We start from the raw sequence: 16,636 nt of genomic DNA, 5'->3' as shown, positions 1-16,636 counted from the left end.
TCGGACACGAAGAAGTAATAATGGAAAATAATCTTATTTTCATGAAGACTATATAATCTCCGCCGTCATCATAATACCTCCGCGGTCCGCAAAAGCAACAAGCAAACGAATGCGCAGACTTTCATTAAAAGCTCTTGGAACTATAAAGGCATCTGCAGTAACGGAGAGCAAGCAACCGTCAAATGGAAGTTTTAATATAACTTCTCTCAAAGTCTTCCAGCGAGCCGGCTTGATGATACAATCTCTCCACACCAACCTTCTTCTTCTTCTTCTCTCTCTCTCTCTCTCTCTCTCTCTCTCTCTCTCTTATCTCACGTATTATGTTTTTTTTTATAAAGATATGAAAGGATTTATTATGTTTCCCTAGGTTGAGCAATTGCGTGTACATGTAACAATGAAATGTACGTAACAATTACTTTTATTGGAAGAAAGGATTCTCTCTCTCTCTCTCTCTCTCTCTCTCTCTCTCTCTCTCTCTCTCTCTCTCTCTCTCTCTCTCTCTCTCTTATCTCACGTATCATGTTTATTATAAAGATATAAATTCCTTTATTATGTTTCCCTAGGTTGAGCAATTACGTGCACATGCAACAATGAAATGTATAAAACTACTTTTATTGGAAGAAAGGATTTCGACTCTCTCTCTCTCTCTCTTATCTCACGTATTATGTTTTTTATAAAGATATAAATTCCTTTATTATGTTTCCCTAGGTAGAGCAATTACGTGTATATGTAACAATGAAATGTATAAAACAACTACTTTTATTGGAAGAGAGGATTTGGACTTCGACTCTCTCTCTCTCTCTCTCTCTCTCTCTCTCTCTCTCTCTCTCTCTCTCTCCCCATCCATTACCGTGAATGTTTCTCCAACCCAGCAACTGTGCGTCATTCTCTACCTTTATCAATGAACTCTCAATGATTTCCCTCCGGCTGTTCTGCTCTAAGAGAAAGAAAAAAAAATCTTAGTTAATGGAAGTCTCACACCGCCACACCAGCCAAATAAACACACGAGCGCCATAATGAAATATGCCGGAGCGACCCCTCCCTCCCTGCAAGGCACACCCTCCCACCCTCCCTCCAAAAGTCATAATAATCCCTTAATCAAAGGACGTATCTCCAACCTCGAACTTGTGGCCCAACTTCCTTCATTAATAGAGGCAAATGGAAGGGAAGACAAGAAGACAGGAACCCAAGGAAGGGGGGGAAGGGGGTTGCAGTCTGCAGTCAGGTCAGGCAGACTTACGGTGGTGGTGGTGGTGGTGGTTGGGGGTAAATAATCCCCCATTCAGTCTCACTTCAATAAAATAAAAATAAAAATCGCAATAGAGCAATGGGAACATGTGGGTATAGTTGGGTATAGACGAGAGGGCAAGCGACCGAGATCCAAACCAGCAAATATCTCTCTCTCTCTCTCTCTCTCTCTCTCTCTCTCTCTCTCTCTCTCTCTCTCTCTCTCTCTCTCTCTCTCTCTCTCAGGTCTGGTTAATTAAGACAAAATTCGAAGTTCAGGGCGAAACTCCTCATGGGCCTTGCTCAGACTTAAAGGGGAGTTGCCATTGGGAGAGCTCTGGCACCTCCTCCTCCTCCTCCTCCTCCTCCTCCTCGTTCGGAAGCGAAAATGCGGGGGGGAGGGGGAGGGGGTGACCTTTTACACGGAATCATGATGAGGAAAGGATAATGAGAGGGGAGTGGAAAGATCCTCTTATAAAAGTGATGGAAAGGAGGATCTCGACTAATTTATCTTGCCTGTTCGATCTGGCTTAAGGACTACCTCAAAGAACTGTCTGGAGAGAGAGAGAGAGAGAGAGAGAGAGAGAGAGAGAGAGAGAGAGAGAGAGAGAGAGAAGAACGATTCAGGATGCAATCTATCGCACAATATCTAGATGACCTCTTCTAATGACGCTGGAAAACTCATCAAATACATTTGTATCTTTTTTCAAAGAAAGCGCCAACAATAGGAAACTGATTAAAAAAAATAGGATAGGAAACTGATTTAAAAATATAAGACCCACATATCAGTAGAGGCTCTCGAAGCACATGTAAAGCGACTTGCCTGGCGTTACTGAACAAGAGCCCGTGCAATATTTAAATCAAAGACTCCTGATTTCCGGATTCTTTGTCTCATGCTTAAAAACTTGCGAATAAATATAAAAGAAAGTCCAATGTGTTTCCAAAAATATATTTTTGCTATGTACCAAAAATAGTCTACTAGTAATGAACTCCACATTCAGAATTTGCACTCGTCCAGCCCGGGGCCAGCCTCTCTTGCCACTGGCCCAAGAGTCAGGACTTACCATCCCGACCCTCTCTTACATTACCGTCATTTTTGGCGTCGCGGGTTAAACTTACAAGCACATAAAACTTTTTGTTTTCCTTTTTTTCTTTTCCTCAACAGAGGAGGAAACTCAGGCTTAAAATCCTGAGTTTCTTGAATGAGAGAAACGTCAAAACTCGCTGCATATTTTACGAAAATCTCATTATCTCATCATCACTGCGGAGTCAATTCGTGATGACAATAGAAAGCTTTAAAAAACAAGTCTTAGATTTGGCGTCTGAAAGTGTATTACACTTTTATCAAATACAGTCACTTACAACTTTATACTGAAACATATAGATTAGAAGAATAAATAATTTAGGTCAAACGCAAGGCGCTGGGACCGATGAGGTCATTCACCGCTGAAAGGGAAATTGACAGTAAAAGGTTTGAAAGGTGTGACAGGATGAAAACCTCGCAGTTGTACTACGAAACAACTGTTTGAGAGGATGGAAAATCAGATGGAAGAGAGAGAATACAAACGGAGGTACAGTAAAAGGAATGAAAGAGGTTGCAGCTAGGTGCCGAAGGCACGCTGCAATTCCTTAAGTAATGCCTACAGTACACCACGTGAGGTGCACTGATGGCACTATTCCCCTACGGAGATACTGCTATATATATATATATATATATATATATATATATATATATATATATATATATATATATATATATATATATATATATATATATATATATATATATATATATATATACTGTATATATATATATATATATATATATATATATATATATATATATATCAAGACATACAAGTAAATAGAATGACCATCCTTGAGTGTGCTAACATAAATAAATTCGACGCAACTACAAATAACGTAATATCAATATACGTTTTACAAACCTGAATTGCATTTCCACATAATTCTATTTCGGCGAATATGTTCCCAGTGGACTTATTTATGTCTATGTTTTTTCTGCTTACAGCAAGCGCTATTGGAAGGCAAACGTATCGAATCTACTTTCAAGCATTCATTGATAATCTCCAATTATCAACTAAGTACTGCAAATCCTTCGATTTTACCAATAAACTTGATATATTTCGAGTTAAGGATTCATTGACAACAGTAAAACTTTCACTTCCTGATAATCTCCCACTATCAATATGTACGGCAAATTCTTCGATCACATGGACAAAACTGTTATATTTCAAGTCAAGAATACACTGACAATGGTAAAACATTCATTCCCTTTAACCACGCCCTTCAAACGTTGACTTTCCTGCTGTGGGGACTGTCGCAGAGGTAACTGTAGTGAGAGCACATCTACGCGGCTCATCTCTGATCTCCATAGCAACTGAAGTATTCTCTTGGTCGATGGAATGACAACTGTAACCGGTTTATCTGTGGGCTACACACTGTAGATTTTAACTGTCATTTTTCATGATATTTCATTTAATTTTATTTTTGTTTAATACTGAAATATTTTTAAAAAATCTACATAGATTTTAACTGTGATTTTTTAAAATATTTAATTTAATTTGATTTTTGTTTAATATTGAAATATTATTTAAAAAATCTACGTACATTTTAATTGTCATTTTTAAAATATTTAATTTAATTTGATTTTGGTTTAGTACTGAAATATTAATTAAAAAACCTACATAAATTTTAATTGTCATTTTTAAAAATATTTAATTTCATTTGATTTTTTATATGGAAATATTTAAAAAAAATCTACATAGATTTTAATTGTGATTCTTTCAAATATTTAATTTTATTTTATTTTTGTTTAATACTGAAATATTAAAAAAAATCTACAAAGATTTTAATTGTCAGTTATTTAAATATTTAATCTAATTAGATTTTGTTTAATAATGAAATATTTAAAAAACATCTAAATACATTTTAATTGTCATTTTTTTAAATACTTAATTTAATTTTAATTTTTGATATTGAAATATTTAAAAACTCTACATAGATTTTATTTGTCATATTTTAAAAAATTTAATTTAATCTGATTTTTGTTTCATATTGAAATATTAACAAAACTACTTAGATTTTAATTGTCATTTTTTAAAATATTTAATTTAATTTTATTTTTTTTTTAAATTTAAACGTTTAAAAAATTTACATGGATTTTAATTGTACTCTTTTAAAATATTTAATTTAATTAGATTTTTTAACACTCAAATATTTAAAAAACATCTACACGGATTTTAATTGTAATTTTTTAAAATATCTAATTTAATTTGATTTTTTGTTTAATACTGAAATATTTAGAAAACAATTAAATGCGATCTAATCGTCAAAAAAACGCTTAAGGCTTCAAGCCCTCATTAGCCCAGTTCCAAAACGGAGACGCGTCTCCCAATATACGGATTGATTGATTGGTCACTTTCTCCAACTTTCGGTAACGGGGACGTTGCTTGTCTATCGGAACGGTTTCGTTCCTCTTCTGTCTAAAGAGTTTTGTTTGTTTTTCTCGTGAAAATGACACCTTGAAATGGGTTTACTCCATATTAAGAGGTCCTGACTACTGTTGATTTCCTTAAGGAGACAGGCCACCATCCAAAAGGTGGGCAGAAATCCAGTTTCGATGACAGAGGCTAAGTTGCCTATGTATCGAACTGGTATACCCACTCTAAGTGAGTCTGACAGCTACTGATTTCCTTAAGGAGACAGGCCACCATCCAAAAAGTGGGCAGAAATCCAGTTTGGATGACAGAGGCTAAGTTGCCTGTGTCTCAAACTGGTATACCCACCTTTAAGTGGGTCTGACAGCTACTGATTTCCTTAAGGAGACAGGCCACCATCCAAAAAGTGGGCAGAAATCCAGTTTCGATGAAAAAGGCTAAGTTGCCTGTGTCTCAAACTGGTATACCCACCTTTAAGTGGGTCTGACAGCTGCTGATTTCCTTAAGGAGACAGGCCACCATCCAAATAGTGGGCAGAAATACAGTTTCGATGACAAAGGCTAAGTTGCCTGTGTCTCAAACTGGTATACCCACCTTTAAGTGGGTCTGACAGCTACTGATTTCCTTAAGGAGACAGGCCACCATCCAAAAAGTGGGCAGAAATACAGTTTCAATGACAGAGGCTAAGTTGCCTGTGTCTCAAACTGGTATACCCACCCAAAAGTGGGTCTGACAGCTGCTGATTTCCTTAAGGAGACAGGCCACCATCCAAAAGTGGGCAGAAATCCAGTTTCGATGACAAAGGCTAAGTTGCCTGTGTCTCAAACTGGTATACCCACCTTTAAGTGGGTCTGACAGCTACTGGTTTCCTTAAGGAGACAGGCCACCATCCAAAAAGTGGGCAGAAATACAGTTTCAATGACAGAGGCTAAGTTGCCTGTGTCTCAAACTGGTATACCCACCCAAAAGTGGGTCTGACAGCTGCTGATTTCCTTAAGGAGACAGGCCACCATCCAAAAGTGGGCAGAAATCCAGTTTCGATGACAAAGGCTAAGTTGCCTGTGTCTCAAACTGGTATACCCACCTTTAAGTGGGTCTGACAGCTACTGATTTCCTTAAGGAGACAGGCCACCATCCAAAAAGTGGGCAGAAATACAGTTTCAATGACAGAGGCTAAGTTGCCTGTGTCTCAAACTGGTATACCCACCCAAAAGTGGGTCTGACAGCTGCTGATTTCCTTAAGGAGACAGGCCACCATCCAAAAAGTGGGCAGAAATCCAGTTTCGATGACAAAGGCTAAGTTGCCTGAGTCTCAAACTGGTATACCCACCTTTAAGTGGGTCTGACAGCTACTGATTTCCTTAAGGAGACAGGCCACCATCCAAAAAGTGGGCAGAAATACAGTTTCAATGACAGAGGCTAAGTTGCCTGTGTCTCAAACTGGTATACCCACCCAAAAGTGGGTCTGACAGCTGCTGATTTCCTTAAGGAGACAGGCCACCATCCAAAAAGTGGGCAGAAATCCAGTTTCGATGACAAAGGCTAAGTTGCCTGTGTCTCAAACTGGTATACCCACCTTAAGTGGGTCTGACAGCTACTGATTTCCTTAAGGAGACAGGCCACCATCCAAAAAGTGGGCAGAAATACAGTTTCAATGACAGAGGCTAAGTTGCCTGTGTCTCAAACTGGTATACCCACCCAAAAGTGGGTCTGACAGCTGCTGATTTCCTTAAGGAGACAGGCCACCATCCAAAAAGTGGGCAGAAATCCAGTTTCGATGACAAAGGCTAAGTTGCCTGTGTCTCAAACTGGTATACCCACCTTTAAGTGGGTCTGACAGCTACTGATTTCCTTAAGGAGACAGGCCACCATCCAAAAGGTGGGCAGAAATCCAGTTTCGATGACAAAGGCTAAGTTGCCTATGTCTCAAACTGCTATACCCACCTTTAAGTGGGTCTGACAGCTACTGATTTCCTTAAGGAGACAGGCCACCATCCAAAAGGTGGGCAGAAATCCAGTTTCGATGAAAAAGGCTAAGTTGCCTGTGTCTCAAACTGGTATACCCACCTTTAAGTGGGTCTGACAGCTACTGATTTCCTTAAGGAGACAGGCCACCATCCAAAAGGTGGGCAGAAATCCAGTTTCGATGACAGAGGCTAAGTTGCCTATGTCTCGAACTGGTATACCCACCCAAAAGTGGGCCTGACATCTGCTGATTTCCTTAAGGAGACAGGCTACCATCCAAAAGGTGGGCAGAAATCCAGTTTCGATGACAAAGGCTAAGTTGCCTGTGTCTCAAACTGGTATACCCACCTTTAAGTGGGTCTGACAGCTGCTGATTTCCTTAAGGAGACAGGCTACCATCCAAAAGGTGGGCAGAAATCCAGTTTTGATGACAGAGGCTAAGTTGCCTATGTCTCGAACTGGTATACCCACCCTTAAGTGGGTCTGACAGCTGCTGATTTCCTTAAGGAGACAGGCCACCATCCGAAAGGTGGGCAGAAATCCAGTTTCGATGACAAAGGCTAAGTTGCCTATGTCTCGAACTGCTATACCCACCTTTAAGTGGGTCTGACAGCTGCTGATTTCCTTAAGGAGACAGGCCACCATCCAAAAGGTGGGCAGAAATCCAGTTTCGATGACAGAGGCTAAGTTGCCTATGTCTCAAACTGCTATACCCACCTTTAAGTGGGTCTGACAGCTGCTGATTTCCTTAAGGAGACAGGCCACCATCCAAAAGGTGGGCAGAAATCCAGTTTCGATGACAGAGGCTAAGTTGCCTATGTCTTGAACTGCTATACCCACCTTTAAGTGGGTCTGACAGCTGCTGATTTCCTTAAGGAGACAGGCCACCATCCGAAAGGTGGGCAGAAATCCAGTTTCGATGACAGAGGCTAAGTTGCCTATGTCTTGAACTGCTATACCCACCTTTAAGTGGGTCTGACAGCTGCTGATTTCCTCAAGGAGACAGGCCACCATCCAAAAGGTGGGCAGAAATACAGTTTCGATGACAGAGGCTAAGTTGCCTATGTCTTGAACTGCTATACCCACCTTTAAGTGGGTCTGACAGCTGCTGATTTCCTTAAGGAGACAGGCCACCATCCAAAAGGTGGGCAGAAATCCAGTTTCGATGACAGAGGCTAAGTTGCCTATGTCTCGAACTGGTATACCCACTCTTAAGTGAGTCTGACAGCTGCTGATTTCCTCAAGGAGACAGGCCACCATCCAAAAGGTGGGCAGAAATACAGTTTCGATGACAGAGGCTAAGTTGCCTATGTCTTCAACTGCTATACCCACCTTTAAGTGGGTCTGACAGCTGCTGATTTCCTTAAGGAGACAGGCCACCATCCAAAAGGTGGGCAGAAATCCAGTTTCGATGATAAAGGCTAAGTTGCCTATGTCTCGAACTGGTATACCCACCTTTAAGTGGGTCTGACAGCTGCTGATTTCCTTAAGGAGACAGGCCACCATCCAAAAAGTGGGCAGAAATAGTTTCGATGACAGAGGCTAAGTTGCCTATGTCTCAAACTGGTATACCCACCTTTAAGTGGGTCTGACAGCTACTGATTTCCTTAAGGAGACAGGCCACCATCCAAAAAGTGGGCAGAAATCCAGTTTCGATGAAAAGGCTAAGTTGCCTGTGTCTCAAACTGGTATACCCACCTTTTAAGTGGGTCTGACAGCTACTGATTTCCTTAAGGAGACAGGCCACCATCCAAAAGGTGGGCAGAAATCCAGTTTCGATGACAGAGGCTAAGTTGCCTATGTCTCGAACTGGTATACCCACTCTTAAGTGAGTCTGACAGCTGCTGATTTCTCAAGGAGACAGGCCACCATCCAAAAGGTGGGCAGAAATACAGTTTCTGATGACAGAGGCTAAGTTGCCTATGTCTTGAACTGCTATACCCACCTTTAAGTGGGTCTGACAGCTGCTGATTTCTTAAGGAGACAGGCCACCATCCAAAAGGTGGGCAGAAATCCAGTTTCGATGATAAAGGCTAAGTTGCCTATGTCTCGAACTGGTATACCCACCTTTAAGTGGGTCTGACAGCTGCTGATTTCCTTAAGGAGACAGGCCACCATCCAAAAAGTGGGCAGAAATACAGTTTCGATGACAGAGGCTAAGTTGCCTATGTCTCAAACTGGTATACCCACCTTTAAGTGGGTCTGACAGCTACTGATTTCCTTAAGGAGACAGGCCACCATCCAAAAAGTGGGCAGAAATCCAGTTTCGATGAAAAAGGCTAAGTTGCCTGTGTCTCAAACTGGTATACCCACCTTTAAGTGGGTCTGACAGCTACTGATTTCCTTAAGGAGACAGGCCACCATCCAAAAGGTGGGCAGAAATCCAGTTTCGATGACAGAGGCTAAGTTGCCTATGTCTCGAACTGGTATACCCACCCAAAAGTGGGCCTGACATCTGCTGATTTCCTTAAGGAGACAGGCTACCATCCAAAAGGTGGGCAGAAATCCAGTTTCGATGACAAAGGCTAAGTTGCCTGTGTCTCAAACTGGTATACCCACCTTTAAGTGGGTCTGACAACTGCTGATTTCCTTAGGGAGACAGGCTACCACCCAAAAGGTGGGCAGAAATCCAGTTTTGATGACAGAGGCTAAGTTGCCTATGTCTCGAACTGGTATACCCACCCTTAAGTGGGTCTGACAGCTGCTGATTTCCTCAAGGAGACAGGCCACCATCCAAAAGGTGGGCAGAAATCCAGTTTTGATGACAAAGGCTAAGTTGCCTGTGTCTCAAACTGGTATACCCACCTTTAAGTGGGTCTGACATCTGCTGATTTCCTTAAGGAGACAGGCCACCATCCAAAAGGTGGGCAGAAATACAGTTTTGATGACAGACACAAAGTTGCCTATGTCTCGATGTTATACCCACCCAAAAGTGGGCCTGACAGCTACTGATTTCCTTAAGGAGACAGGAAACCATCCAAAAGGTGGGCAGAAATCCAAATTCGATGACAGACACAAAGTTGCCTATGTCTCGAACTGGTATACCCACCCTTAAGTGAGTCTGACAGCTACTGATTTCCTTAAGGAGACAGGCCACCATCCAAAAGGTGGGCAGAAATACAGTTTCGATGACAAAGGCTAAGTTGCCTATGTCTCGAACTGGTATACCCACCCTAAAGTGGGCCTGACAGCTGCTGATTTCCTTAAGGAGACAGGCCACCATCCAAAAGGTGGGCAGAAATCCAGTTTCAATGACAGAGGCAAAGTTGCCTATGTCTCAAACTGGTATATCCACCCTAAAGTTGGCCTGACAGCTACTGATTTCCTTAAGGAGACAGGCCACCAACCAAAAGGTGGGCAGAAATCCAGTTTCGATGACAGAGGCTAAGTTGCCAATGTCTCAAACTGGTATACCCACCCTTAAGTGGGTCTGACAGCTCTTAAGGAGAGAGGCCACCATCCAAAAGGTGGGCAGAAATACAGTTTCGATGACAGAGGCTAAGTTGCCTATGTCTCGAACTGGTATACCCACCTTTAAGTGGGTCTGACAGCTCTTAAGGAGAGAGGCCACCATCCAAAAGGTGGGCAGAAATCCAGTTTCGATGTCAGAGGCTAAGTTGCCTATGTCTCGAACTGCTATACCCACCTTTAAGTGGGTCTGACTGCTCTTAAGGAGACAGGCCACCATCCAAAAGGTGGGCAGAAATCCAGTTTCGATGACAGAGGCTAAGTTGCCTATGTCTCAAACTGGTATACCCACCTTTAAGTGGGTCTGACAGCTACTGATTTCCTTAGGGAGACAGGCCACCATCCAAAAGGTGGGCAGAAATCCAGTTTCGATGACTGAGGCTAAGTTGCCTATGTCTCGAACTGGTATACCCACCTTTAAGTGGGTCTGACAGCTACTGATTTCCTTAAGGAGACAGGTCACCATCCAAAAGGTGGGCAGAAATCCAGTTTCGATGACAGAGGCTAACTTGCCTATGTCTCGAACTGGTATACCCACCTTTAAGTGGGCCTGACAGCTGCTGATTTCCTTAAGGAGGCAGGCCACCATCCAAAAGGTGGGCAGAAATCCAGTTTCGATGACAGAGGCTAAGTTGTCTATGTCTTGAACCGGTATACCCACCTTTAAGTGGGCCTGACAGATACTGATTTCCTTAAGGAGACTGGCCACTATCCAAGAAGTGGGCAGAAATCCAGTTTTGATGACAGAGGCGAAGTTGCCTGTCTCGAACTGGTATACCCACCCTAAAGTGGGCCTGACAGCTACTGATTTCCTTAAGGAGGCAGGACATCACCCAAAAGGTGGGCAGAAATCCAGTTTCGATGACAGAGGGAAAGTTGCTTCTGTTTCAAACTGGTATACCCACCCTTAAGTGGGCCTGACAGCTACTGATTTCCATAAGGAGACGAGCTGACTGACAAAATCCAGACAATTCTAAGAGCCAAAAGAATGGTTCACAGGCTGGCCTGATGACTGCATTGTCGAACGCACACCAAAGGCAGCTAGAGAGGAACCCCAGACACACCTTCAGAGGAACCTCAGAAGGTGTGGGGGAACACCTTCAGAAGAACCTCGGAAGTTGTGGGGGGAAATGCCTTCAGAGGGGCCTTGGAAGGCGTGGGGGGACGCCTCCAAAGGAACCTAGGAAGGATCTTGGAGTCCCTCCTATGCCACCAGAGGTGCATCTTCGACCCTGCAGTCGCCAAGTCAACCTGTGACTCATCCACATTGCCCTTCAGATGTCTCAAGCCCTGCATCCTTCCTGCTACACAAGCTAGCCAAAATTCCTCCATCAGCTACGGATGGCTGGCATTGCGATCACATCTGCTGTCTGTCCCTTCTGAACTGCTGCCCCCGAGTTGGGCTTCCTCAGCAGTTCTTTCGTTCGTCTCCCTGAATTAGATCCTCCAACATCTGCGTTAGGACCGCCCACGGCTTCCCGTAGTCGTCCTTCTCTTGTTGGGCATTGCAGTACATCCTAAACTGTTCCTCTTCTAACTTCTGAACTTGGTCAAGTAGGTCCTTTTCCTGACTCCTCTTGTCTGGGTCCTCTTGTTCGCTGTTGTTGTCCAGGCTTTTGTTTCTACAGTCCAGTGCAATGTGTTCCAGATGGAAGTTCCTCTGAGCAGTCCCATGGAGAAGCGTCATTAACATGTACTTATCCTGATTTCTCAGTTCCTCCTCCTGCGTCCTCAGGTGCTCCCTGAAACATTTTCGTTCTTTAATCGTATTATCCTCTTGTATCCTACACTTTTCTCTCAATCTTTCACATTCTTTTCTAAGTTGCTCCAGTTCACAGAGGTTTATGCTTTCTGCTTTCTTCAAAGAGCAGATCTCTCCTTCTGCATGTTTTAAAGAGAGTTCCAAGCTCTGCTGTTGGTGCATAGCGCTCTCCAAGTTGTCCCGCAGCTGTTCCTCCCGTTCCCTTAGCATCTGGACTTCTTCTTTTAAGATCTGGGTCTTCTCTTGTTCATTTCCTAACTTTTTCCTGAGTAAAGTGATATCCAGGCATCTATCTCTCAAATCTTCCTTAATCAAGATATTTTCACCTCCTAATTCAGTTACCCAGTTCCTCATGACTTCAAGTTCTGCACCAGTGATCTCATTCTTAGCTCTTTCAGTGTTTAGGGCTTCTGTTTCCGAGACTAATTGAGATTCTTTATGGCGCAATGCTGATTGTTGCGACTGAACTTGGTCTTTTAACATCAGGACCTCATTCTGAAGGCTGATGTTCCTCTGGGTTTCATTGGCGAGGTTTTTCTGGTGCTCACAATTTCTGTCTTCAAGGTTAGCTATGTTTGTGTGTGAAGCTTCAAGTTGAGCTTCGTAGAAAGTAGCCAGCTCCCTAAGCCTCGAGTTTTCTCCTTCAGTGAGATCCAGTTGTCGTTGGAGAGCCATGTGGTCCTCTTTCATGTTCAAAATCTGATTTTCTAGTACTCCCAGTTGCAATTGGTCCTTCTCAGCTTTTATAGCTCTAAGTACCAGTAATTCCTGCTGATGGTTTACTTCCCTCTCCTTCTCTTCATTTGCCCTTTTAAAACAGTCCCTCTCTGAAGCAAGCACTTGATTGTTTGCTTCCACTTCCTTCAGTCTGAGGCTCAGTTCATTGGCCTTCTCAAAAGCACTCTCCAATTCTCTGTCTTTCTCATCCATCGTTTGCTGGAAGACACTTTGTAATTTTCTTTCTTCCTCAATGCTGTAGAGTTCTTCAGTTCCAAAAATTTCTTCCTCCTTGTCCTCCTCCTCCTCCTCCTCCTCAGAGGTGTAAAGTTCTTCAGTTCCAAAACTTTCTTCCTCGTCCTCGTCCTCGTCCTCGTCCTCCTCCTCGTCCGAGCTTTCCAAATCTTCGGTTTCCAGAATTACATCCAAAGCAGGCACTTCCAGGTCGTCTTCTTCACGATCAAGGTCATCGCATACAATGAGTTTAAGCTTCCAGTAAACAGCCAAGGGCAACGCCAAGGCCCCTGCCATCAAGGCCATCCAAGGGACGGCACCGGCAAAGGCTGACGTCTCAATGCCTCCGCTGTTCGGTCGCGTTTCCATGACCGCTGGGCTCCAAGACTCAGCGACGACGGCGTGATGAAGAGTTTCCCGTAAGTGTCCAGTAATTCCTCGAGCGCGAAGTAGGTTGACTAAGTCCTCCTCGATCGACACATACAATTCACAAGCGATGATTACGAGTACGAGCACATTCCATGCAAATACTTGAAAGGCAAACATTATGCAAATGTTAACCGTTTACTCTGGCTTTCACCAAGGCTAGTTTTAGAATCTGGAGCGAGCGAGCTTCTGGAAGCGAAGAAGAAAAAGAATCCGTTCCGAGGAAGACTCCAGCGCCCTCGGGATTCCTTCGGAGTCCTCATCATTCTTGGCTCGTCTCCAGGGAATTCTTCTTCTTCTTGGTTTTCTCCTTCTTCCTCCTCCTTTTTCTCTTCTTCTCCTTCGTTGGGGGAGTTCTGGAGACAGCCAGTCACCGGGTGCTCCCCTGGAGGCGCCGCCTCTGAAGAAGTTCCTTGAAGAATCGAAGCCTCGTCCAAGGAATCCCAAAGAATCCTCCAGTCACCGGGTGCTCCTGGAGGCGCTGCCTCTGAAGAAGTTCCTTGAAGAATCGAAGCCTCGTCCAAGGAATCCCAAAGAATCCTCCAGTCACTGGTGCTCCTGGAGGCGCCGCCTCTGAAGAAGTTCCTTGAAGAATCGAAGTCTCGTCCAAGGAATCCCAAAGAATCCTCCAGTCACCGGGTGCTCCTGGAGGCGCCGCCTCTGAAGAAGTTCCTTGAAGAATCGAAGTCTCGTCCAAGGAATCCCAAAGAATCCTCCAGTCACCGGGTGCTCCTGGAGGCGCCGCCTCTGAAGAAGTTCCTTGAAGAATCGAAGTCTCGTCCAAGGAATCCCAAAGAATCCTCAGAAATCATAATCCCCAACTCTCACCTCAGCTGGAATCATAAGACTAATTTTCCCTGTCTAATATTCTCCTCTATATCTGTCTACTTACGCCAGTCTCTCTATTTCTCTTTTTTTTATATTTCTCAAGTTTACTGATGCCATATTTCGCTTTGTTGGTTCTGTTTTATCTTTCATGAAAGGATTTCTAGATATTCGTCTTTTCCATTTTCTATTATTATTATTATTATTATTATTATTATTATTATTATTATTATTATTATTATTATTATTATTATTATTTGGCAGCAGACCCTCTTTTAAACAGGTTCTATTGAATATTATTGCTGCTTCAACTGCATTTATTTTGTAGAAGACTTTTTCTATTTTCCTTATTGCGGACTTCTCTTCAGTGGAGGTGCGTGCTAACAGCTCGCCTATATCTGTCATTTCGTGGGGGAAAAGTCAAAATCTGGATTCTGCTCCTTTATATATTTTATACAGTTAGTTCTATGCAATTGTTGCCGCAACGTTTCGACAGACTCTTCTATCATTCTCCAGCTATATAAAGAAGCAAAATCCAGATTTTGACTTTTCCCCCATAAAATGACAAATATAGAGGAGCTGTTAGCACGCACCTCCACTGAAGAGAAGTCCGCAATAAGGAAAATAGAAAAAGTCTTCTACAAAATAAATGCAGCTGAAGCAGCAATAATATTCAATAGAACCTATTATTATTATTATTATTATTATTATTATTATTATTATTATTATTATTATTAATTTTAAATGTTCACGTTTGGCTTTCATCAGTGTTTTAATTCGTAACTTTATTCTTACTATTAATAGTAATACTGTAGTGATTATTATTATTATTATTATTATTATTATTATTATTATTATTATTATTATTATTATTATTATTATTATAAGCTTACACACGTAAGAGTCATATTCCTATTACAGTAACACAGCCAGTTTTTATAGGAATACCCAACAGGTGCGTTGATACTATATGCAACAGAAAATCGAAGTATTGATAGAACAGAATAAAGAATTTAGGCCAGAGGACAAGCGCTGGGACCTTTGAGGTCATTCAGAGCTGAACCGGAAATTAAGAGTAAAGGAGGTTTGAAAGGCGTAACAGGAGGAAAACCTCGCACTTGCAAAACGAATCAATTGTTAGAAGAGAATGGAAAGATGGAAGAAAGAGAATGCGAACGTAGGTACAGTAAAAGAAATGAAAGGGGGTTGCAGCAGCTAGGGGCCGAAGGGACGCTGCAAAGAACATTCGGTAATGCCTACAGTGCATCGCGTGAGGTGCACTGACGGCACTACTGGGGAAAGTATTTATAAATCAACTGTAATGTCACTGCAAGGTGAACAGTTCTTAAATGGTGGATTTATTTCAAGCAGCAAGGAACGGATTTATTGTGGCTGTTGCTTCATCCGAAAAAATACTCGCAATGGCATGAGCCCTGAAATGGAGAAACAAATCCACGGTGATGTATGGGTGCAAATATATTCAAAAATAAATAAATCTCTACAGCCAGCTTTCGGGAATCTGTTCGTTTCCTCTTTTCAATCTTTTCGAAAAAAGCTCTCTGTAGAGATTCATTTCTAAATATATTTGTACCCGTACATAACAGTGGATTTGTTTCTCCACATATTTTATTACTCACTATGTAACTGTTTTCTGTTCTTACCTGTTATACATTTTCCTTTTTGCTGATTTTTACTTTTTAAGGCTACCCTTGCTTGACGAAGTTCATTAACAAATACCCAGAGGCAATCCATCCATCCCAACTTTCCTCATTCCCACGTTATCCAGCAAACAAGTGACTGAAAAAGTAAACAGGATAGACAAGCCATCACTGACAAAGGCCACAAAAGATGAAACAAGATTAAACAAATAAAAACCTACGCCTGTCTAATTGGGCCATAATGAATTCAACGTCAGCCAAAACGGCGTGAAAGGAAGCCACTTCCCAGAAAAATAAATCCGAGGGAGGTAGAAAACGAGGTCTTCCTCAGCCACTGACAACCTCCCTCCTGAAGAACATCATTCCCTGGCAAGCCCAATTCGAAGTCGCCCCCCCCCCCGACCCCCCACCCCAGGGGAACAGTCGAAACCATCATTTCCTTTGTCCGCAGCGAGTCCCTCGAGACTGAATGACCTGGGGCCATCCATTTTTCCCCTTCTCTCTCTCTCTCTCTCTCTCTCTCTCTCTCTCTCTCTCTCTCTCTCTCTCTCTCTCTCCATTGTGTTCCAGAAATCTAATCTCGTCCCTTTTCTCCCCCTTTTCCACACTCGTTTGGAGTCGCTGCCTTTTCATACACAAGCTTTTTTGTTGACTGGAAAACTTACTTGTATTTTCCAGTGGTTTTTCATTGGGACTCCCTGCCATTCCCGGCCATTGGGGATTTTGCTCTCGTCCGGGTGTTAGGAGATCCGCACTTTATGCAACTGGAATTTAGAATTTAGACCAAAGGCCAATCGCTGGGACCTATGAGGTCATTCGGAGCTGGAAGGAAAACCTCGCAGTTGCACTATGAAACAATTGTTGGAGAGGGTGGAGAGTCAAATGGAAGAAAG

The 16,636-nt window shown here is 42.5% G+C and overlaps 2 protein-coding genes across 2 annotated transcripts in view; both read right to left on the bottom strand.

Moving 5' to 3' along the window:
• FucT6 (alpha-(1,6)-fucosyltransferase) overlaps positions 1-16,636 on the bottom strand; it is a 427,996-nt gene that overhangs the window by 229,125 nt on the left and 182,235 nt on the right. The gene's annotated exons all lie outside the window — the stretch shown is intronic.
• Positions 11,530-13,203, bottom strand: LOC136844182 (trichohyalin-like). Its single transcript, XM_067113199.1, has one exon. The coding sequence runs from the start codon at positions 13,201-13,203 to the stop codon at positions 11,530-11,532; it is 1,674 nt and encodes a 557-aa protein (XP_066969300.1).

Source organism: Macrobrachium rosenbergii, chromosome 12 (genome assembly GCF_040412425.1).
Source record: "Macrobrachium rosenbergii isolate ZJJX-2024 chromosome 12, ASM4041242v1, whole genome shotgun sequence".
In the NCBI taxonomy this organism is placed as follows: Eukaryota; Metazoa; Arthropoda; class Malacostraca; order Decapoda; family Palaemonidae; genus Macrobrachium; species Macrobrachium rosenbergii.
This window is presented reverse-complemented; position numbering and strand designations above follow the sequence as displayed.

Coding starts and splice junctions, on each gene's coding strand:
- LOC136844182 (XM_067113199.1), bottom strand. CDS start 13,203: ATGGAAACGCGACCGAACAGCGGAGGCATTGAGACGTCAGCCTTTGCC.